We start from the raw sequence: 23,924 nt of genomic DNA, 5'->3' as shown, positions 1-23,924 counted from the left end.
TGTAAATTCGTTGAAATCTCAAATTTGATTTTTTTTCGATCACCATACTTTCTTCTCTCATTTGTCACTTCAAAGTAAAATGAACTCAGAACTACAGATAAGAGACACCTACTTGTACACATAGACATTTATTGACCCGGCGGGAGCTCATGTGGTTCGGATTCCACGTTACTCAGTAGGTCCACGTCTCATATAGCCTCGCTGCTGAAAAGGGACGTTAAACTCAAAATCAACTCAACTCAGACATTTATTGATTTAAACTGTTTTAGTTTGTGTCATTTCACTTCCAATTGAAAGGTTTTACCATGACTAACGGCATACCAATGATGAGGCGAAAGTTTTGAGGAAGTAAATGCATTCAGAAGTCTAGACTACATTACGCCTATCAGCCTGTTTTTACTTCTGCAATTGTTGACAGTTGTAATTTCGTTCAAACGCTACATGAAATAATTCTTAGTTGACGTCATTGTGTTACTATTTTAGTATTGTTCTCTTCAGACTTGGTTGAAGTTTTGTCTTAACGGTTATACATTTTTTTGTTTCTTATTTCATCGTTACACATAAGAATAAAATGTTGTGGTGAGTGGATAGATTCGAAGCTACGAACATTGAGTTTTCATTCTTCCAACACTTTACCAATGGACCAAGCTTTGTCTTCACGTTAACGCACGGTTACAGGGTTTATTACAATTTAAATAAAATTGCTGGCTGTTAGAGTTTCCTGCCCAAATATTTCGATAAAAAAAATTCATTGCTTGGTAGATTCGTAGAGCAATGTTTAGATACACATTTTTGGATAGTGCGTTTTGGTGTATATAATCATTTCATTCCAGATAAAAGCTAAATAAGTTTTGATAAAATGTTTCATATGTAGTTCTCAATAATAGGCTTGCTGTTCGGGGTGAAGTTTCAAGGTTCAGCATTGACTAGCAGTTTTTGCCTATTAATATCCCTTCTAACAATATTAGCAGTGGTCAAAAGTTAGCCCGTGTTGAATCTTTTTGCTCCTAATTTAATTATTTTACTTTATTATTTAACGAATATATTGAAAGTTGTCAGCAGGCACGTATACAGTAATTTATTTCGGAAGGAGCCCGACTTCAATATTAGGATAAATTATAATAAAATTTTAAAAGATAATCCCAAAAATTAGGCTTAATTTACAGAAAACTTGGGATTTCAGAGGGGGTCCGGACCCCTGGACCCACCCCTAAATGCGTCCTTGTTTGTTAGTAACGTTTCCTCATTTTGAAACCCTCAAAAACTTCGGATATATAAAGGGAAAATAGGTATTTTCGATAAAATATCACTTCAAGGAGACGCGACAGTTTTATTGCACATGGTGGTATCCAACGTTCACAAGGGCAAGAATTCCTTCCCTTTTAGTCTTTTGCTATTGTGCTCTATCGAAAGGTTAGGTTTGTAAAATATTACTCTTACAAACAAGCGTGATTGGCAGATAGGAATACTGAATAAAACTCCACAGAATTGCGTGCTGAACTTACGTTTATAGTTACCCTTTGGTGATTTGGCCTCAAGGTCAATCGAGTGGTAATTCAGTTCCGTCTGTGTTCTTGAGCCATGTTCGTATTACTTCGAACAGTTTTGCTAATGAAAAGCATGCCTCGTAACAGACGTCTTTCGCGTAATAAATCGAAACTCAGTTGGTCAGAGCAACTAGTCTGTAGAATTAGGTTGTTAGTTAGAGCCCAGTACGAGTAAGGGTTTTTCTTACTATTGATTGTTTTCATATTTTTTAGGTAAGGAAAAATCAAATTGTGACATCGCGATATCAAATGTATTTGGTTTGGTAACTTTGTCTCACCTAAACTTTAAACATCAGTAACCGTCGAAATTATTTCACTAACCGATCAGTCACTGAACATTTCAAACACTTCAAACCAGTGGCATAATATGAAGGTTAACCTCTCCCCCGCAGTCCTTAGTTATGCGTCCGTACTTTCAGGTGCGTGCCAAGGGCCGGGCGACTGCCCGGGGCGCAAGAGAAAGAGGGGCGCAAAAACGAGCCTCAAAAAGTAAATTTTAGAACGTGTTTTCTACTGATGCTTTTGGTTTATATTCTTGTAAAGTAGTGGCAATTACATAACAATGGAAGAATAGAGTTTCATAGTAATAAGGGGGCTGTATCGAAAAATGGAGAGATGGCATGTAGAATAAAGAGTGGCGGGGGTGTAAGTATTGTTTGTTTGTTTGCTTGAGTTTAGCGTTCCACGGTTATGCCTTAATGGCCAAAGGAGATGTTTAAAGTAATTAGAGTGGAATCTGAACCACTTTTATCGTTCAACAGTAATCCACCGGGAATTGGAGCCGGTACCACAGAAGGCAGGCGTGCTAGCCACAAGACCAAGCGGGGGGCGGGGAGTTCGTATTGATTATAGCGGGCCATATTCTTTGTGAAGTTTTCTTAGGTAATGAATGTCTTTTTGAAAAATGGGTTTAAAATATTAAAAACACTATGATAAAATGTAACATATAGGCTAGTACTAGGGGGAGGGCGCCAAAAAGTCACTTTGTCCGGGTGAAAATTTGGCCCGGTCCGCTCCTGCGTACTTTCTGTATATTTTTGGCCTTGCAGCTTGTACGGTCCCCACGCCACAGGGTTGCGGGGTCGCTATTTACGCCTATGCTTCGAACGTAATTCAATAACTGCTTAAGAAATTCTACCATCAGCGTGGAAACGGGAATATATATTTTTCTAATAGTCCTATAGGACTTTCATTCAGAACGCCAGATGCAATTAAATAGAAGCAAGATCTGATGTTTCCTAAGTAAGTTCCTTTCAGAAAGTTTGCTATTTCTTTAACGGTGATGTAAATAAATATACTCATCGTTGTTAGCCATCCTGGACAAATCCCTCTAGAAAACTTTATTCTGCCTAATTTTTATAAGCGACTTAACGGTGAAACACTTGTTAACGAAAGCAATGCTGTGTATACACTGCCTTGTTTCTGACAAAATATAAAGTGCTTTGTAATCTTTAGACACTTTTCCTATTCTTTTTGTCACCCTTGGTTATGTAAGGTGGCCGTGAACAAATAAAGAAGAGGTAATATTACAGTCAAGGGGCGCAATAAATATATTAGGTATTTCTTTTGTTACTTAACCATAACGCCCTAGGGTCGTCTTCAGTAGAATAAAAAATGTTACGTGATATTCCATTCACGAAGGAGGAAAGGTTATTTTAAATATATTTCTTATTCATTTTGTCTACTCTGCTTGTCAGAAATTATATACTTTCTGTTGGGACGGTGCTGAAAAGAGAGGGGGGGAATAAAAATTCGTGCCCCCTCATACATTTTAAATTGTGTTACTTGGTTGCTCAAATTATTACTAAAGAAAGCACTTTAAACCAAGATATCTAAAGTTACATTATGTAAGGGTGCATATTCAGAATAATAATAATAATAATAATAATAATAACAATAATAATAATAATAATAATAATAATAATAATAAATATAAATGTCTTTGGAGAGCCGAAATTATGTGACACGAATCATTACATGTAGAGCTTTAAGATGAGTGGTTATAGGAGAGGGAAAAACAGGGTTTTTCTCTGTCTGACTAACGTAAAGATTATGTGCTGAAGTTAAGAAGCATAATCATTCTACAATAGGTTGCTTTTACGTAGAATATCAGTTACTTCAGTTCTCCTCCTTCGGGCTACTTACCTCATGTGGTAAATTCAAAACAATTTCAATTTAAGACAAATGCATGTAAAACTTTTCTGTAATTAAATATATATATATAGGGGAAATTAAACATTTAATAGGGAAATCTGTTATCAAAGTGTCCAAAAAAGTAGATAGAAGACTATCAAGCGAGAAACATTGTGAAACTTTATAAAATTCTCCAAATTAGAATTCACATTTACTGGAAAACATTCGTTATGCAACAGTGAGCATGTAGTGAGTAGTGAACACAGGGGAAATTATTACGAAACTGTTTGCATACAAAAATTAGAGACACTAATGCAAGTGCGAGAACGACTTTTTCTCTCTTTCTTTTTTTTTTGGTATTGTCATGAGTTTTACACTTATGTTACAATTTGATTTTTCCCACATAAAACAATAAATAAAATAACCACAATATAAAAAATTACTACGGCAGTTCCATGGGGTTCGAACCCAATACCTACGGCATACAGACTTGTTGCTTTAACTAACTAAGCTATTTGTTTTCTTAGGTGAACTGAACCTGTTCTACGGTGAAGACGATTTTTCATTACGATTGTGCTAAGAATTCGTCTTTTTCCATAGGTAATTTCCACTATTTGCTCTATCTATACGTTAATACTTAGCATAGATTCATATATTTGGAGTTCGCTGATAATGCATGTAATAAGACATATTAGAAATGTTTCGTTAAAAGTTTCGTTTGTAGATCTAATCCACGTCTCTCTCAATGACAGATGTCGCTGCTTCGTGTTGAACTGCAGAATTCCCTCGTGTTCTTGAAAATTTCCCACTTTAGCAGAGTTGGTAATTCTCGAGATTTCTGTCGATTTAATGTTTTTTGCTTCTAATTTATTTATTTTAAGCTAATATCTAACAAAAATATTTAAAACGGGTTTGTTATTAAAATGTCCTGCTGGGGTAACCTTCCGAAATTTCGAACATATAAAGAAAATGGAGATATTTTCAAAAAAACTTCAGAATAAAGAGACGCGTCATTTCTTTTGCTCATGGTAGTACATACAAAAACCATTTAAGAACAAAGTCGAGTACTGCGCTTACATCAAACTGATGCAAAGTTAAGTACGTTATGGCATCATAGTTTTAGTAGTGTTAATGCAAATATAGAGCTCAGGAAATAACAATAATATTAATTACACTATACTACTTACGAGAACAGTTGTACGTTTTGACTTTCTTTACTTTAGTTGAATCAATACTAAATTATTATTTTTTTAATTAGCAACTTTTATTACATTCGTATTAGCAAGATCAGAAATAACTATAGATTAGTGAAATTTTCGTCCGATTTCGAGTTGAATTCATTGTAAATCCACCCTTTGTAAAGGGAAAATAAGTTTTACATTCACAAACTGCAATTGGCGTTTGCAACTGTTATAGACAGTAATTATAATATTACAATTGAATGCACTATGCACATAGACGAGTAAAATTAGTTAATTTAACTAACATCACCATTACAAGTCACGTTCTAATAATAAATAATATATACTAAATAGTATATTATTGTAAGTAATATATTTTTATACAATTCAACTTTGCATACTTCATGCTACTTTTTGTCACCCCTTTTACGTTTTGTGCTCCGTACAACTGCACGTGTTGTGTATATACAGCACAGCCGCCCTGATCATTCCGCTAGGTAATATGCTGTCATTTATTGGTCTCGTTATTCAATATCTTAGTGCGTTTTAAATGATTCTAACATGACTTGTTATATGTATTCCAAGTAAGACAAGTGACGAAGAAAATCACCTCTATCCTTTCTAGTTTGGTACTGCATTTGCAAACTTGCAACCAAAATTCTAAGAATGTCCTAAATCGTTACAAAAAATATAACTGTGTATACAGACGATAAATTACAAACATAGAAGTTTCGCATTATATATTTGTCACGTACACTCTCTGTCGCTTTACTTTAACAGATATCTTTATGTGTATTCCAATAATTGTTTTGAGAGTTTACTGGCTACATAATTAAATTCTGTAATTTATAAATTCTGGTTGTGCGAGTAATGCTGTACTCGTTATCTCCTTCTATACAAATTCATTTTGAAAGCCTCGAAAAAACTCATTTTCGTGAAGGAACCACACAGTTGGAGAAAACTTTTGGCCAGAGCGCTCAACATCGATGGGACTATGACGAAGAATATAACTCAAGCACTTTAACAAAAACTCGAATTTCTTTGTTTAAACCAAACCGAATTACTTGTCAAAACACCCTCTTATATCAAAATGTACTGTTCAATTTATGGCCATTTAGAATAATCATGCAGCAATACTTACGTCAACATCTAATTCCCACTGCTTGGGCCCTCTGTTCTTCATTTCTCCTTTAATTTCAATTTTGTCAAGTCCGTACTCAATTGTTGAAATTACTTGAAAACTCTCAGGATGAGCAGAAATACGGCAGAACACTTTTATTTCTTCCATGTTCTCAAATGGTGTTAAAACTGTTGCCTTTAACTACGAAGAAAAAAATACTTTATTCAATTTAATAAATCTAATGAAGGTCTTTACGGAGTTGATGTATACAGTATGAATTGAAGTTTAACTAAGATAAGTTTCTTGTATCTAATTTCAAAATATAGAGAACAAGTAAGAAATTGACTTTCGGATGTTAGCATATTCATGCATTATTAACCATATACGTAATAAATTGAATTTCTGAAGCAGACAATGCTTACGTTGTTGTTATTTTTGTTATAATGTACATCTGTTATAACGAAAACAATGTAATTCAGTTTAATTGCTACTAGCAAGTAGTACATTCGTACATTAGTAGTAGTACATTTCCTAACTATAGGCTAGTTTGGAAAAATTGAAAAGGGAATTTACTATTTTAAACAAAGGAGTGATGTTTGACAAAATTCTAGTTGCTAATAACCAATACTATAATACAATCAGTTCGCAAATTTGTACAAAGCTCTTTCTTTTCAAATAGAATTATGATAACACTGACCACTATAAGTGGGTCTAAAGTTTTAGTTAAAGACATCTATAGTATTTGTAAGTGATTATGCATATACAGTATTAGTTAATATAAATCAATAAATAAATACCACTCTAATGTATAGCACAACTACAAGTAACATCGATTCTATTTTTACGCTACAGGGTAGCAATATCAGTAAACCTTGATCTGCCGAGTATTCCAGTGAACCAGTGATCGTTGTTATGAGTGGTAAATTCGGAATGTACAAATTCATTCTAAGGGAAAGGTCTATCAGTTAAGTAACAGTGTATGAACTGTCACAACTGGATGAATTCTCGATGTGCGTAACAAAATGAAACAAAGTAGTTTGTAAATTTATTAAATCTCCAAATCAACACTGATTTTCATTCAAGCAAAAAAAAAATTGAAAAGGTAGTATGCAGAAGGTAGTATCAACCAAATTTGTTGCGTCTATTACTGATGTTAATCAATTAATTCTCGAAGCGAAATAGGTTGAAATTCTTAGATTGCCGTTATGGCAAGTTGGATGGTAATTAAACAAAGTTTAAATATCAACAACTGTTAACCGGAGAAAGAACTAATCGTAATTAAAAGTCAGTCAAATTATATTAAATTATTTAAGAAATACGAATCCTAGCTTTAAAATTTAAGTTATTGAAGTAAAAAGTATTCAGGACGTGATACATGACACATTCATGGAGTTTCTCTGTAAAAGAAAAAAAGAAAGAAAGAAAGAATGAAAGAGAAAACGTGAAACTGTAAGGGAAATGAAAATATTCCAGATATTCAAATTGGTAAAAGTGTGGTTAATTCTTCATCCTTTTACGCTTTCAAGACGAGGGTTTAACATTGCTCTCTCTGGTTTTCAGCTATAAACGATGTGTACTTCAGGTAATTAACAGGCGATCATTTCGCTGGTATTATTCTTACTATCAGGAAGCTCAGAGACAGAACCAACTTAACGATGATCGGTTAAATGCCTGAAAAACATGACATTTATCTCTGAAGACCATGGACAGTAACGGTTCGTTCTTGTGACTGAAAACATTAATTTAATAATTGACTTATTGTAAACAAATTTTCTAAAGACATCACGATAATGAAATTCTTTCACAAATAAAAGTTAAAAGAAAGTATTCAACTATTGATATGATTAACAATTTCATTATGCATTAAAAAATTGTTGTCCTCAGCTAGCGAAACAACTTCAGTGTGAAAAGATATAGAATGTATGCATATGGCTTTGTTATAAATCGAAAGTTAAAATTAGGGAATTCTGACCAGAAGTCCGTCCATGTAATTTCTTCTGATGAAGAGTTAATTCTAGCATAAGGCTAGTTTCTCGTCCTCTAGTTCGATGTTTGACATGGAGTTCAACGTCCCGATTGATGCCAAGGCTAAATGAGACTTGGACCTAGACCTTACTTTGGGATCCAACCAACGTGAATTCCCATCGAGAATTAAATCTGAATCTCCCGCGCCGTAGTCGAGTACACAAACAATATAGGCACGAGTGAGCTCACTTATCGTGCCTTAGCTGTGAGAGCTCAAATATTATTATCACAATTATTATTTTTATATATTCATCCATGTTACACAACGACAACATTTCTAATGATTTTACTTTCTGAAATCACTTTTTAGTTCTTCGTATTAATTACGTATGAGATGGAATACCAAAAATAAACTGACATTGGATTACTAAATAAGTTATGAATCTCAGGACTAAAATCCATCTCATTCTGAAAAGTGTATAAAGTAATAACCATGTTGCTAAAACTTTAAGAGAAATATTCTTGAATAAATACACATCAACATATTATATTTTGAAACACAACACACACACACACACACACATATACATATACATACATATATATATATATATATATATATATATATATATATATATATATATATATATATATATATATATATATATACATAGTTAGTTAGTTAGTTAGTTAGTTACATAGAAAAATTAAGATTATTAGGATTATCATAATCATTTAGAACAGAAAATAACGTTGGTAGATTTGATTTCAACATAGCGGAAAATTTTAATACCTGAGGAGTTACTATCCAGTAATGTATTAACTGTCAGGAAAGTAAATGTACACCTGTTTTTGAGTCTGGCATTCCTGCGCACCATCCATGGAGAGTATGATAATTAAATCAATGAAATGTTTACTGAGGGACAAGAAGGAAAGTCTAATCAGAATAAGACATTGCAGTGGGGCACAAACTGTGAATACGAATAGTGCATAGTGTAAATAAAGGGCGACACCGAAAGAGAAAGCCAGAAACAGCTGCTAAACGGAGAAACAAGAGTAAACATTGTCGTAGTGGAAACATAAAATGCAAATACAACAAATATGCCAACAACTAAGCGTTTCCCAAGCAATGACCTTGGTGTAGCGTAGTTCGTGGCTGGTAGCCGAGTGAGCTGGTTCTCGGCGTGGTTCACTCGAGGTCACTGGTGTTTCTTTCGAACAGCTACTACTGCTAATGTAGTGTGTCGGTTCCTCTGTATTGTGTGTGTGTGTTATCTGACTGAATTTAATTGTATTTTTCACCTGTTCTTAATATTATCAAATAGTATTTTTTGTTTTGTTTTTTTGGGGATTCAGTTTTCTGACTTACGTTCGATATGAAAACGATTCGCCTCAATACACTTCGTATCAGTTTTCAAAGTGTGGTAACTGTGCCGACTTCTATTATTTTACATGAGTGGATTAGGGATACCTTTGGTTTACCCTTGGAAACTGCGCTCAGCATAGAAATGGATTTTCCACGTAAGCTATTATATATTAAATTAAAAACTCAGGAAGATTGTGAACGCATTTTAAATGTATTTACAGATACTGTTAAGTATTCTGATGCGGTAGGTTCGTATAACCTACCTATTGATTCGGCTACATATTTGATTAAATTGGTCCGCTTTCATGCGGTTTCAATGGAACTTTCCGATTTACACCTTAAACAAATTTTTCTTTCCTATGGGGAATTCTAAGTCTTACCGATGAACTCTACTCTACTGGACATTTTTACCCGGTGCGTACCGGGCGGAAATTACTTAAGATCGTCCTCAAAAAGAACATTCCGTCATATGTCACAGTTCATGGTCTTCGTTTGTGGGTGACATATCCTGGACAAATTAAAACTTGTGCGCGATGTGATAGTGATCAGCATTTGATTTCGCAATGTGATAAACGACTGCCTAAACGTGCTCCTGTGACTGTTCCGGTTTCTGGAGGTTCTCGACAACCTCCCGAGTCAAATTCACGTTTGGCTCCGCCTCCAGTGCAACTTAAAGCTGTTCCAGATGTTACTAACTTCAGTGTTTTTTGTGTACTTTCTACTTCTTCCCTAGTCAAGAATACTAGTGCTGATGGTGATGTGGAGAATAACCATCCCTCTCTTAGTACCCCTGGAGCTCCTTCTTTAGATAAATCTTCTGTAACTATTTCGCCTGATGATGTTTCCAACACAAGTGTGATACCACCTTCTATTTCATCTGGATTGAATTAGGTAAGTTCTGATGATACATTAGGGGCTGCTGTTGCGATGTCGTTAGTAGTGGACTCGTCTCTTTCAACGCCCTCAGTGAACGTTTCAAGTGACCACTCAGTACATGAACAACAAGCTGCTGTATCTAGTCCGGAACTTGTTACCTCTCCTAGTGTTTCTATTATTCCCACCGCAAATTTGCCTGGTGTGATGAATGTTGAAATGGTAGCTTTGGATACTTCGAAGAAAAAAAAATCCCTCTTCTTGATAGTAAAGCTCCTAAAATTCAAAAAGTGCTTGACTCCTCTCTGCTTGATGAACCTAGTATTGCTCTCCGCACGAGATCTAAACAACTTTCGCAACCACAAGTGCCCTCTGTGTCTAATGAACAATCCTTTTCGTCAAACCAAAATGCTGAAACGCCATCTTAATTTTGGTTAATTTTTTGGGGGTTTAAATTTTTGCGGTGTGGTAATTTTTCTGCTTCGTGCATAGGCTTTGCATTTTGTATATTACTCCCCTGTCTTTTATATTTTTACTTTTCTATTTTCCATATTATGTATGGTGTTAGGATTGGTACTATAAACTTTAACGGACTTTCTTCCGCTCCGAAACAAGATGCAGTTGCTGCCTTTATTAATACTAGAATGATTGATATTTTGTTTGCCCAAGAGGTTAAAATTACTGATTTACACGGTTTATATAATATTACTTTTCTTACTAATGAAACTGTAGCAGGTACAGGTACTGCAATAATTTATCGCAGTGATTTACATCTCGATCAGGTTTATAATTATCCTGATGGCACATTATTACTGGCAATTTGGAAACTATACACCTTTGTAATTCCTATAGTCCATCTGGCTCGCAAAACCGTATTCAACGTAATAATTTTTTCAGCGATGACGTTGCTACTGCATTGCATGCTGGTACTCGATCTATTATTTGGGGAGGCGATCACAATGAAATTCCCAGTTCTCAATATTCCTTACAGAACCGTGCCCCTTCCACAAATTTGCTTCATGTTCTTAATCAATTTGGTCTCGTGGATGTTTGGCGTCATTTTCACCCTCACGATCCGGGTTATAAGTATGTTCATTCTCAAGGAGCATCTCGCATCGATGCTTTTTTCATCTCTGCATCCTTGATTCCTTATGTTCAGAGCATAGAATTGGTCCCAGTCTGTTTTTCTGATCATCATTCTCTTCTTTTAACTGTTAATTTACCTCTAACACAATATCTACGAAAATATTTTTTTTGGCATCTTAATACTAGTATTTTGTCTGATCCATCCTTTCAAGCACTTCTTCGACCAAAATGGAGTGAAATAAGTAAGCAATCTTTACGTAAGTGTAACATTATGCAGTGGTGGGACTCTCGGGGTAAACCTACCCTTAGACGTCTCTGTCGAGACTATTGTCGTGAGCGAAGTAAAACTTTTCATGAGCAGTATAATTATTATTACCGACTTTTGCATGAGTACCATCTTGCTTATCAACAAGGGGCTCCTGTTTTATCACAAATTAAACAGGTGAAAGCTCTCCTTTTATCATTACATCGTACCAAGTTATCCGGTATTAGTGTGAGGAGTAAACTTATTTCGAGTCAGCCCACTGAATCTCCCGGTTTGGTTCAAGTAACTGCTGAAAGACGTCGGGGCAAAAACGGCTAATCGGTAAGATTCAAGATGAGGAGGGTTGTCTATGGTTGGGAACCAATGTTGCTCCTTGTTTTACCCGTTATTATACCCGTCTTTATAGCCGACATCCTTCTTCTCCGTGTCCTAATTATTTGTTTTCTGAGTTAACTCCCTTAGAAGCTGTGGCTCAACCTGATTTGAATGTCCCTTTTACTGAAAATGAAATCAAGCATGTTATAATGACCACGCCAAAACATAAATCTAGTGGTGTGGATGGATTTCCTTATGAATTTTATCAAACATTTGCTGATATTTTTATTCCTATTTTTTATCGAACTTTTTAATGATTTTCGTGTCAACTTACGTTTAGGGACCTCTCTTACGCATAGTATTATAGTTTTACTTCCGAAGCAGTCTCAGTCCCCTTGTGTCACTCAGTACCTGCCTATAAGTCTTACTTGCTGTGATTATAAACTTTTAACCAAGGTTCTTGCCTTTCGTTTACGTAATTTCCTCCCAAATATTTTACATTTTGCCCAATTTGGTCATGATGTTCAACACCCCCTATATTTGGCACTAGCAAATATTCGTGACACCATCGCTTTTTTGAGCGTTGTCCCACTCGCGCCACAGCAATATTAAGTACTGACTTTTCCCAGGCCTTTAATAAAATTGATCATGACTATCTTTTTCGTGTTTTGGAAGTATTGCATTTGGGCACCACTTATTTTAATATGCTCCGTGCTCTTTATCGAGATCGTACGGCACAATTGAAACTTAGTGAAGCGCTTACTTCTTCATTTCGGCATGAACGTGGTCTAATCCAAGGATGTCCTCTATCCACCCTTTTGTACAGCATTGCAGTTATGCCTTTTATTAGTAAAATTTATCGTGAAATTGATGGCATTTGTCTTAATAAGGCGGTTCTCAAACTACAAACGTACGTTGATGATTTTAGCTTCTTTTTTCATTCTCAAAGTGACCTTGACACGATTCAATATAATTTGCACTTATTTAGTCAAGACTCAGGTGCGACCCTCAATGTTGAGAAAACTAAATTGTTATGCCTTTCCGACCAAGCACATACGTCTTTTGTTTCCCCCTTCACATCTGTTTCTTGTCATAAGATTCTTGGTATTACCTGGTATCCATCCGTTAAACATACCATATCGGTAAATTATAATCTTGTTGTTTCTAAGTTGGTTACTTTATTCTATCAACATAAAACAAGAAATCTTACCCTTTTTGAACGTGCCACTTTTATTAAGGTTTATGCTCTTAGTCTTTTATATTTTATTATGCAACTTTTCCCGCCCTCGGTTTCTATTCTTAACAAAGTAAACAAACATATGCTATATTTTCTTTTGTATCGACATACTCTTCGGGTAAATCGCAAGGTAGTTTGCAGTCGACCTTCTGTTGGAGGCCTTGGTATCAAGGACATTGCTTTACAGGCCAGATGTCTTTTTCTTCATAGAACCTGTAAACTGCTTTCTGTTTTTAGCAATTCCTTTCCGTCACAATACATCATGCGCTGCCTGAGTCACGTGACGCTTACTGCTCCTGTCTCCGTTCATGGATGGTCACAGACCTATCCTTATTTAAAAACGGTAGTTCTCGATATTGCATATGGCCTTATCGCACGGGCTCGGCTTGAAGATGTGACCGTTTCACAATTATATCAATATTATGCTTCTTCCTCTTGCGTTCCGCTTATAGTACGTGAATTTCCTAATAATAACTGGCCTCAAATTTGGCGTAACATTTGTTCCCCAGTTTTATCTTCCCACTTACGTTCGCTTTGGTATTTATTGGTGCATAACTTATTTTTAACAAATGCACGAGCTTATACCCTGGGCATATCTCCTGCTTCCCTCTGTCATATTTGTGGACAAACCGATACCCTCTCACATCGTCTTCATACCTGTACTAGGATATACCCTCTTTGGCAAAAATATACTCAGATTCTTGCCAGAATCCTTCGCACTAGTACCAACTATATAACTTGTGACAATATGATTTTGCGCCCCGATTTTGTTTTCTTCCCTCAAGTTAAACTAATTTTGTTGTGTGGTTGACAATTACAACGGCTGATCTCTTTCTTCATCTTTCTACGGATTTCTCCCCGGATTTATACATTTCTTGGTTATCTTATTTTCTTTTGCGTATACCTGTTCCTCAACGTCATCGCTGGTTTGCTCAATATTATCAGGCAATCTATTATTTTTTTTTGCTTTAACTACTGGTATGTTTATTTCTTTGTATTTCTTGTTATTAGTTGCATTTTTCTAATTGTTATTGTTGTAACTATTATGTAAGTGCTCAATAAATACTATAAAAAAGTGGTTAAGGCGCTAGATTACAAATCCAAAGAACAGCGGTTCGAATCTGCTCCAAGTAGTATACTTTAAATCTTTTTTCAATAGTGCATACAGCACATGAAAGGTGGTAAAAGAGAGCATATTACCTGTTTAATATGTTAAGTGAAAAACATTTAAAAATTTCGGTGAAATTTACTAGAGAAGTGAGACAATGAAAATGAGGAAGAAAGTATATTTAATCAGGATTGTATCAGAGGGTGGTGACTGGAAATTTTCCCGAATTTCGCCCTTGTGAGCCTCTAAGATAGGCAAATTTCTTCAGAAATGTGCGTATTGCAGAGAGAGAGAGAGAGAGAGAGAGAGAGAGAGAGATGTTCCCGGAAGTGAGAGTGTGGTGCTTCCATTAAAATCAACGAGATGACAAATAGACGCTTATATAATAGGAATGCCTTATACAGCCAGCCATAAAACAGCAAAGTAATAATTGCAAGCGTTATCGCCTAAGGTTCCAAGATCCAAAAAACATATCACTAATATCCTGAATGCCAAAATATTGTGACTTACACAACTCCCCCTCTCAGCAAATATGTTATGTGAAAACAAACACAAGTTTTGGGATGAGGGACCGTATTGAGACTACAATATTAAACTATATAAGTAGACTTTTCGCAGATTCGTATTCAGTTATTTTTTCCACAACCAGTTCTATTGATATTCAAGACAGCAAAAGCACTACATTTGTTAACGACAAAGCGAAGTTATTGCAACACTGCGTTACACAGTGAATCATGTATATTACACTCATGAGGTTTGCTATGCAGAGGCTAGCCACAGAGGCACGCTGAATAACGCCTGAACGAAGCAGCGAAGACAGATAGCGATACAGTGAACGGAACAAGCAATGCATTACAGACATTTCAAGAGAAACAAAGGAAGATCCCTCGTTCCACACTTCATACTGTAGTTCCAACTTCCATTTCTCCATCAGAGTTACATGCCTAGACTATTATACAATTCCATTACGCTTAATCCAGAGCCTTCAAACAACTTCGTTCTACGAAGGGAAACGTACACTACACTTATAGATATACCATACATAGACAGTAAAGTAGTAATAGATGAATGGAATTAACCCCGCATAATATCGATTGTCTAAATATACACTGGTTTCAAGCAATTACACACATAACAAATATTCACAACACCTTTATAACCTATCATATGCTAATTCCACTTCACAAGTCGTACAACGAAAATCGTAGACTGACCGTGGAGTGAAAACCGTAAAAAATAGAATGATTTTTTTTTCAAATTATAATTATGAACACAAATTAGTAAATGAAACAATGACGATCAATGAAAAGAAGATGATCCGAGGTCGGATTTCGAGAAATAAACTGATAACGAGATGAAATTAGAATTTTAAAAAAAGAATGGTTATGATGCGCTCAACACAACATGGTTGCCTGTTTCGTCTCGCCATGTGAAAATGTATCAAGTCCTTGTCTGGACTCATCGCGTTTTAAATGTCTCGAAAACATTCCATAGCCCTCTCTTGTCCGATTTTCAATTATAACTTGTAAACTTAGTTACATTTCGAAGTCGTATGGCTTCCAATTTTACTTCTATGATTATGAGGTTTGCGAAAGAAAATTAGACGAAAGGAGGAAAGGATTTGTCTCGTTTCGGAAACACGAGATGACATTGTTATAGCCACGAGACGAGACACAGACTTCGTCTCGCATAGATAAAATGAGACAATTTAACATGAGGAGAAGAAACAGGCAATCATGTTGTGTCTAGTGCATCATAATAATTTATTTTCTAAAGTTCTGTTTTCATTTCATTATCAAATTATTTCTCGACGTCCGATATCGGATCATGTTTCATTGACCGTCACGGTTCCGGAACCTTAGGTATAATGCTTACAATTATCACTTCGATGTTTTATAGATGTTTGAATTCCGCTTCTCATTATGTAAGCGTCTATTTGTCAACTCGTTGATTTGAATGGAAAACCTCACTCTTAGTTCCGGGAACATCTCTCTCTTTCTCTCTCTCTCTTTCCGTTTCAGAGGTGATGATAGACAAAAGGGCAAAATTGCATAGAAATTGTACGGCATTTCTGGCAAGATGGTCTCTGCAATAGGCACATTTCTGAAGAAATTTGCCTATCGTAGAGACTCACATGTTCGAAATTCGGGAATATTTGCAATTTTTGAGATTACCACCCTCTGACACATACCCCTGATTAAATATTCCTGCTTCCTCGATTTCATTTTCACGTCTCTAATAAATTTCACCGAAATTTTTAATTCTTTTTCACTTAACGTATTAAGCGGATAATACGCCCTCTTTCACCACCTCTCATGTGCTCTATGCATAATTTTTTTAAAAAAACCTAAAACATATATATATATATATATATATATATATATATATATATATATATATATATATATATATATATACACTCCTTGGAGCAATTCGAACAACCGTCCTTTAGATTTGTAATCTAGTGTTTTAACCACTACACGATGATCGTTTCCTGGTAAAGGTTTAGTTGTTGGAATATATGTTAGCAGTCGTGTTTTATGTTCCCACTTCGACAATTTCTACATTCTTTTTCTCCGCTTTCTCTGTATTGATTTAATTCTCATATTTTAGATGGTTAGAGCGCAGGAATGTAGTGGCTAAGACGATAGATTGAAAATACAAAGGACGTAAGTTCGAATCCACTACAAGTAGAATGATTTTTAACAATGCATACAGCACGTGAGATGTGGTACAAGAATGCGTATTACTCGTTTGAGATGTTAAGTGAGACCTTGGCAAAAATTCCACTGACATTTATTAGAGAAGTGATACAATGAAAATGAGGAAGCAAGTATATCTAATCAGTGGTATGAATCAGAGGGCGGTGATCGATAAAACGAAATTTTTCCGAATTTCACAAATGAGAGAGTCTACAATATGCAAACTTCTTCAGAAATGTGCCTATAACAGAGACCATCATATTCCACCGATTGCGCTAGCCAAAGTTAGTTTAACAATAACAAATGGTGTTTTTTTCCCTTAGAACGATAAATTAAAAAGTGCATACTGCAGATGAACGAAGTGTTTCGAATATCCTAGTAATTTCCTTGCCATTTCCCAATTAACATGCGTAAGTCGTCTCTATCATGATACAAGTATTTGCCTCCACTTTCTGAAGGATTGTTTATTTAGTATGAGAAGTCACTCTTTGATTCTACATGATTGGTTTGAAAGTAAAATAACTTGAAAAGGATTTGAAACTGTATTGATTAGCTGTATTACTCACAAGTCGAGCACTTCGCTCCTACATTATCTTCTCATGCAACATCATAAGCTAAATATTGCTAAGTTCATCTCTGATGTTTGGAACGAACCGGTAATGTTCCTGTAATGATATTTGCACCAAAGTGCATGCCGAAGTTAATTTATTCGATGATCTGGACACAATTTAGTGCCCATTAATAAACTAAATAACATACAATGGAGTAAAAATACAGAAATGATATCGTATTATACAGTAATTTTGACGTGCAGGTTCAATAGTATAATAATAATAATAATAATAATAATAATAATAATAATAATTTTTCATCGGTCCTGCGCGGAAAGTGAGAATTAAATCAATCACACGTGTAGTCAAGGTAAGGAGAAAAGCCTAAACTGAATTAGACATTGAAACAGGTCACAAGCTGAGAATAAGATTAGTGCATGGTGTAAATAAAGGACAACACCGAAAGAGAAACACAGAAACAGCAGCTAAAAGGAGAAAAAAGAGTAGAAATTTTTGAAGCGGAAACAAAATACAAATACGAATAGGGATGAGCACGAGTCGAGCTAAAATTCGAATCGAGTTCAATTCGAGTTGAGTCTAAGGTAATTTTCTTGAGTTGAGTTCCGAGCCAAGTCGCTCTTTTCGATGTCGAGTTTCGAGTTGTCGAGTTTGATAATGGCTCGCTCGCTCGTTCAGCTCGCTTTAACTCGTTTTGAAATAATGGCCTGATTAGACTGGAAAGTGAAAGCCATGAGAAATGTAAGCAGTAATGTGTGATACTTTTAGTGTTGCCCACGACAGGGATGCATCTCGTCTCGTAATTTTAGAGCATCTCGTGGGGCAATTTTAGTGTATCTCGTCTCGTCTAGATAACGAGAGGACAAGAGTTTTTATTATGACGAGACTGCCTCAAATGTCATAATCACCAATATATGTATATACTGTAGTTCTTAAAATCAAGGCTGAGACCTGCACGGTCGAATTCTTGAGCCCAAGCAGAAGACCAACCAGGGTAGTGATATCAACAGGCTCGGCTCGTATCAACTGAGCGAACAGCTCGAGTCGGATCGGTTGTGCTGAGCTGTCGGCTCGGCCCAATTGAGCTGATAACCTTAACCGGCTCAGTTGGAACAAGCCATCGACTCGCCTCAATTCATCCGATGGCTCGAGCTTTCTCGATTGGGATGGGTCACCTACTCGGCTCATGTGAACCGGTTCAAGCCAGCTAAGTTGAAACTAGTCCATCGGCACGGTTCGACTCAGCAAAACTAAGCCGATGGCTCTAATCGGCTTGGTTAGGTGAGCTGTTGGCTCGACTCACTTCTCGGTTCGGTTCGTTAGTGAATGAGCTGTAAGCCAAGCCGCTCGGGCCGTTGAGAAACCTAAACCGGTCCCAGCTGTTTTGATCATGTTTGGCTGAAGCCTATAACTTTTAACAATTTTTGGCTCGAGACCAAACACTTGCCCCTTCGGAACTCAAACCCAGAACGTGGCCGATGTCCTTGCCTCCTGAAGACTTTTCAACGACCGATATCGACAGTCAATTACCTTTTACAATTCGAATACAAACCGCACATCTTTTAAAGATTATACACGGTGTTGATATAATAATAATAATAATAATAATAATAATAATAATAATAATAATAATAATAATAATAATAATAATAATAATAATAATAATGGCATTAAAAGTTTTAAACTTGCCTTAAAAGTTGGCAAAACTTACTTAAAAGTACAGATTTCAGGGGAAAGGGTCCTGTACCTTCAAGACACACCTCTGCAACTACCAAAATTTTAAACTAGAGCGTTCCATTGAAGTTTCATGTAGAAAGTATTCTACTGTATGTTTTAAGGAAAATAACTGTAATAAAAATAACTAAATATCACGCAACAGTGAGGCATATAATATACTAATTTTTAGGATATGCAAAGGTAAATATAAAAGCTTTGCTACAAAAACACCTACACAGATCATAATTCATTGAGCTCTGAAATACAATGTAACGAAATAGCCTATGAGATTCAATCTACAGAGCAATTGCTACTTAAGAATGGACATACACTATTTCGAGACTGGAAACAAGACGGGAAATGTTTACGATACCTTTCGTCTCCTCTCGATTCTTATCTCCAAACCGAGAGGAAAATTTTGAGTTAGCCTTGTGGCGTCTCGAATGCAAAATGTTAATACTCATGTTATTTTGTTTGTTTTAGAAACAAGATTAAAAATTTCTCTTCTCGTGGGCAAGATTAAACCAAACCGAAATATTGTTTCCAAATGTCACGTTTCTGCTTGTAATGGTATGACTTCAGCGATAATTAGCTCCTACCTTTTAATCTTCTACCAGATAATAATAATTATTATTAGTTTATTATTATTACTACTATTATCCCTTATGATTTGACAGTTCAAGTATTGAAACATCCGAGTATTCAAATATCTGAATATAATAAAAAGTATGTCATCGCCGATCAATCGCCATAAAAAATCCTAAAGTAAAAAAATGGCGACGTGGATTCGCACAAGCACTTTGACCACTGAACTGCTATCGCTACGCGGTAAGCGATTCGTTTTTAGTTCGGTTACGTTAGGTTTCTTTGTCTCTGCTTGCAAACTTGTATGTTATATTTCAACGACTCAAAATGTCTTTCGTATTTCTTTTATGATGTCGGCAAAGTTTACATTAATAACTTGAGTTGTTTTTAAACCGTTAGTTCACACGTTTGTTTCTTCTCCATACGAAACTACAGATATAAGAGAGTGAATTATCATACTCTCCATTTCTTTCAAAGCAGTCGCCATTACCTAGACAAAGACTTATTTTCGCCAAAATAAATTCATTTTTCGGAAGCGGAAATTTCACTTTCCGGATTTCGAAAAATTATGGAAATCAGTTAAACTCCGGAATTCAGAAGAATTCCGAAACTCGGAAAGAATCCGAAAATTAGAGAATTTCGGAATTGAGAAAAACTCCGGATTTCGAAAAAAAACGGATTTTTCCGAATTCCGGAATGTTAAGGAAACCAGAAATTTCCAATTTCCGGATTTTTTCGAATTCCTTTATTACTCCAAAATCGGAATTTTCCGATTTCCGGAATGTGTCCGGTTTTACTTTTGGGAGTCCGGAAAGTAAAAATTTCGGAATTGGCCATCCCTAGTTTATAAACAAACTTTCAGAACACTAAGCTAGTAGCTGTCTACCAACAAACAAGTAATGCAAAGCGTTTTGTATCCTGCAATACTTCATGTATTAAAATCCGACAGCAGTTTCAGTAACTAACCAGAAATTTCATCTAGCTACTGGAAGCTGAGGTATGAAGATTTGTATTGTATCATATCTTTTTGTGTCTTATACAACCCTGCAAACCACTGAGCATCTAATCGGCTTTCGTTAAATCCAAGTTGTAGTACTCACAGTTACATCCATTTGTGTATATATGATCGTGTTACTAAAGCTTACTATATGATAGCATTAGTAAGTCTTTCTCTTCTCTTCCCGTAAAGTTGTGATACGATCTACTACAGGATACAGGACGAATTATCAATTTAGCCAAGCTGTTGTGTTACTAAACATCTGCTTTCGTCTCTGTCAACTCTGGTCGATCTCGTTGACCCGACATATTTGAATATTTATATCCCTTTCTTCGTTTACTGAAGTAAACAGTAACTATTCTGAATTATACTACAGCGCATGCCTCGTAGATAAATATTTCTAATGCCAAAAGTTTCCATTTGTCCAAGGATTGTTCTTTTTCTTATTCCCAGCATGACCCTTTTATTACATTATATGAAAAGCATGTAGGTCTAAATATCTCATGTATTGCATAAAATGTAGGTTTAACTCTCCCAGCAAAGAAGGAACATGCGATCATAGTATACAACCCACAGAAGTGATAGCTGCCAATACAGTGGTCCTAATCACTAATGACACAGGGGGTAAGCAGTGTTCTTACCCGCTGGTCTAGTGGCTCCTTTTGTGTACGGGGTCCCGGGTTCGTTTCCCGGTGGGAGAGCCTTTGTGATTTTAACTGTCCTCGATATTTCTGTGTTCGTGTCCCTGTCGCTCTAGGTAATTGGAAAAGCAAATTAAAAATGAGTAAAGCAAGTAAAATTAGATATAACTAGTTTAAGTAAGTTACTGGAACACGTTTGGTGAGTCAGTTGACTTCAGAAAAAAAGTGGCTAGCATGTGCGGCTTTGGTGTATGTTGTACCGGGTTCGCTTCCCGACGGGAGAGCGTTTATTATTTTTAAAAGTCCTCGATTTTTCTCTGTTTGTGTCCTTGTCGTTATATGTTATTAGAAAAAGCAAGTTAAACAAGTGAAGCAAGTAAAATTAGCAATAAGTAAGTTACTGAAACACCTTCGGTGAGTCAGTAAAACAAGTGGACAATGCACTGCCTTTTCGTGCCGTCCATTCGAGTTCGAATATATCTCGGTTTGATTTTTATCCATTTGTGCGCAAGTATTGTTTCTTTTCGCTACAGGTAGTCACTCTTTTCGTATTTTTCGCCGTCCCTCACAGTTAAAGTAACTGGTTATTCTTATTCTTTCTACGAATGATAGATCTTCTCTTTGATTTCAGGTCAAACATGCACACGTAATGAAAAGACGCTGTTAATAATAATAATGATAATAGTATGAAATGTTACTAGCTAACTCGTGTGTGTATTTCGACAATATAATTTTATATTATTATGTGGAACTACGAAAAGCTGGCTGGCGCCCTCTCTTCTTATTTTTTCGATGCGCCTTATGGGTCCACGGTGTCCAACGTTCGTCCCACGCCACCATCACCTAATGTTCTCTCGATATAAGTTATCGATATTTTGCATAAAGTGGGCTCTGCCGTGGCCCCATGACTCCCCATGACATTGACCCTTCGTTCAGTTTGCATTGAAATCGCTTATTTTTCTGATTACTATGAGTGGATACTGTCCAACGTTGCTCCCGTCACTACAATTTCCCGTTCTCTCGATATAAATTCTAATATTTTGTTTGTAAGGGAGGTATGGCGTTACAATCATAACGTTTGAAGAATTGAGGAAGATATTGCCTTGCCAGAAACAACACCTATTATTATTATTATTATTATTATTATTATTATTATTATTATTGTTGTTGTTGTTGTTGTTGTTGTTGTTGTTGTTGTTGTTGTTGTTGTTGTTGTTCTTGTTGTTCTTGTTGTTGTTTTACTTACCACTAATATTGCCTACCTTTATTTGCAATGCTATGTGTTACTAAAAAACAAATCAAATAAATCTCACCTCCATTCACGCTCCCGAACTCGAAATACATGATTTACAGTTCTCTGTGTTAGGGAAAAGCACATTTCTTATATTATTCTTTTAAATAACACGTTTCACAAGTTACTTCACTTTCAATGTGTAATTTCATGTCATCACTAACAATCATCTTTTTCCGATAGGAAAATATCCCCCCTCCTGCTAAAAAAAAAAAAGCAGCCTGACCGTAGCGAAAGGGCGTGAACCTTCTTTAGGCGATTAATCGTGTCCAATATTTCAATAAAAGATGATAAGTCCCTGCACACAAGTATTTCAGTAAAAGAGGAAAAGTTACTCAAATTTTCTGAATACCTATTTATGGGCGAAATTTGGTTCCCTTGGAAGTTTTTAAGTGTTTGAAGGGCCGCCATTTTGAACATTTTCATCTGATTATTCTGGTTAACGAACTCATCAAGATATTTCAACAATTAATGTTTGTGTCAATTTTCGTCTCAATTCGCTGAACATTAGGGTTGTTATGGCATTCACAAATAGCGTTATATTTATACAGATAGATAGATAAATAGACATACAGAGGGAGAGAGAAAAAGCGTTTTCCTCCCTTCTCCCACCTGTGCTGCGTCAGAGCTAAACCGGGCATCTTTGCAAAACGTATTGACCAGCCTAATCTAAACACAAGCCTCTTACTTCCTAACGTAGAAACGTGGTCGAGAGATGCAAGGCATGTAAAGATTGTATTTTTAATAACAATGGGTATGGGTTCGAAAAACTCCACTTCTATGTTTTTTCTAATCTTTGCAGCTACGTCGGGACGTTCAATTTTTATTCTTTACTAATTGCAAATGGCGTTTACATTCAAAATAAGTGAACGACCTATTTTACCATCTCTCATGAATTGTACGCATTATTATCAAAAATTTTTAATAATGTCCTTCCCGCGGATTCGAACTGGTATCGTTTGCATTTGTAAGCCAGCACCTTAAGCACTATACCAAGATCATAGCTTGGTGAATGCCTAGTTGTCGTCGTATTTGTTAAATTTGTGTTTTATGTTCCCACTTCTACAATTTTTACTCTTTTTTCTTCGTTTAGCAGATGTTTCTGGCTTTCTCTTTCGGTGTCGTCCTTTTTTTACACTATGTACTATTTGTATTCACAGCTTGTGCCCCTGTTTGTGTAGCTTATGTAGATTTAAGGCTCAACTTTTGCAATATACGAAGAGCGTA

At 35.8% G+C, this 23,924-nt stretch overlaps 1 protein-coding gene across 2 annotated transcripts in view; it reads right to left on the bottom strand.

Moving 5' to 3' along the window:
* The window catches only part of Apoltp (Apolipoprotein lipid transfer particle), a 6,186,292-nt gene that overhangs the window by 2,082,406 nt on the left and 4,079,962 nt on the right, over positions 1 to 23,924 (bottom strand). For both annotated transcript variants that reach the window (XM_081762641.1, XM_081762640.1), the window contains exon 40: positions 6,003 to 6,182. In XM_081762641.1, the coding sequence (XP_081618767.1) occupies positions 6,003 to 6,182 (180 nt within the window). The remainder of the gene's footprint in view (positions 1 to 6,002; positions 6,183 to 23,924) is intronic.

The sequence above is a fragment of the Thermobia domestica genome, chromosome 6 (genome assembly GCF_964235325.1).
Source record: "Thermobia domestica chromosome 6, izTheDome1.hap1.1, whole genome shotgun sequence".
NCBI classification, from domain to species: domain Eukaryota; kingdom Metazoa; phylum Arthropoda; class Insecta; order Zygentoma; family Lepismatidae; genus Thermobia; species Thermobia domestica.
This window is presented reverse-complemented; position numbering and strand designations above follow the sequence as displayed.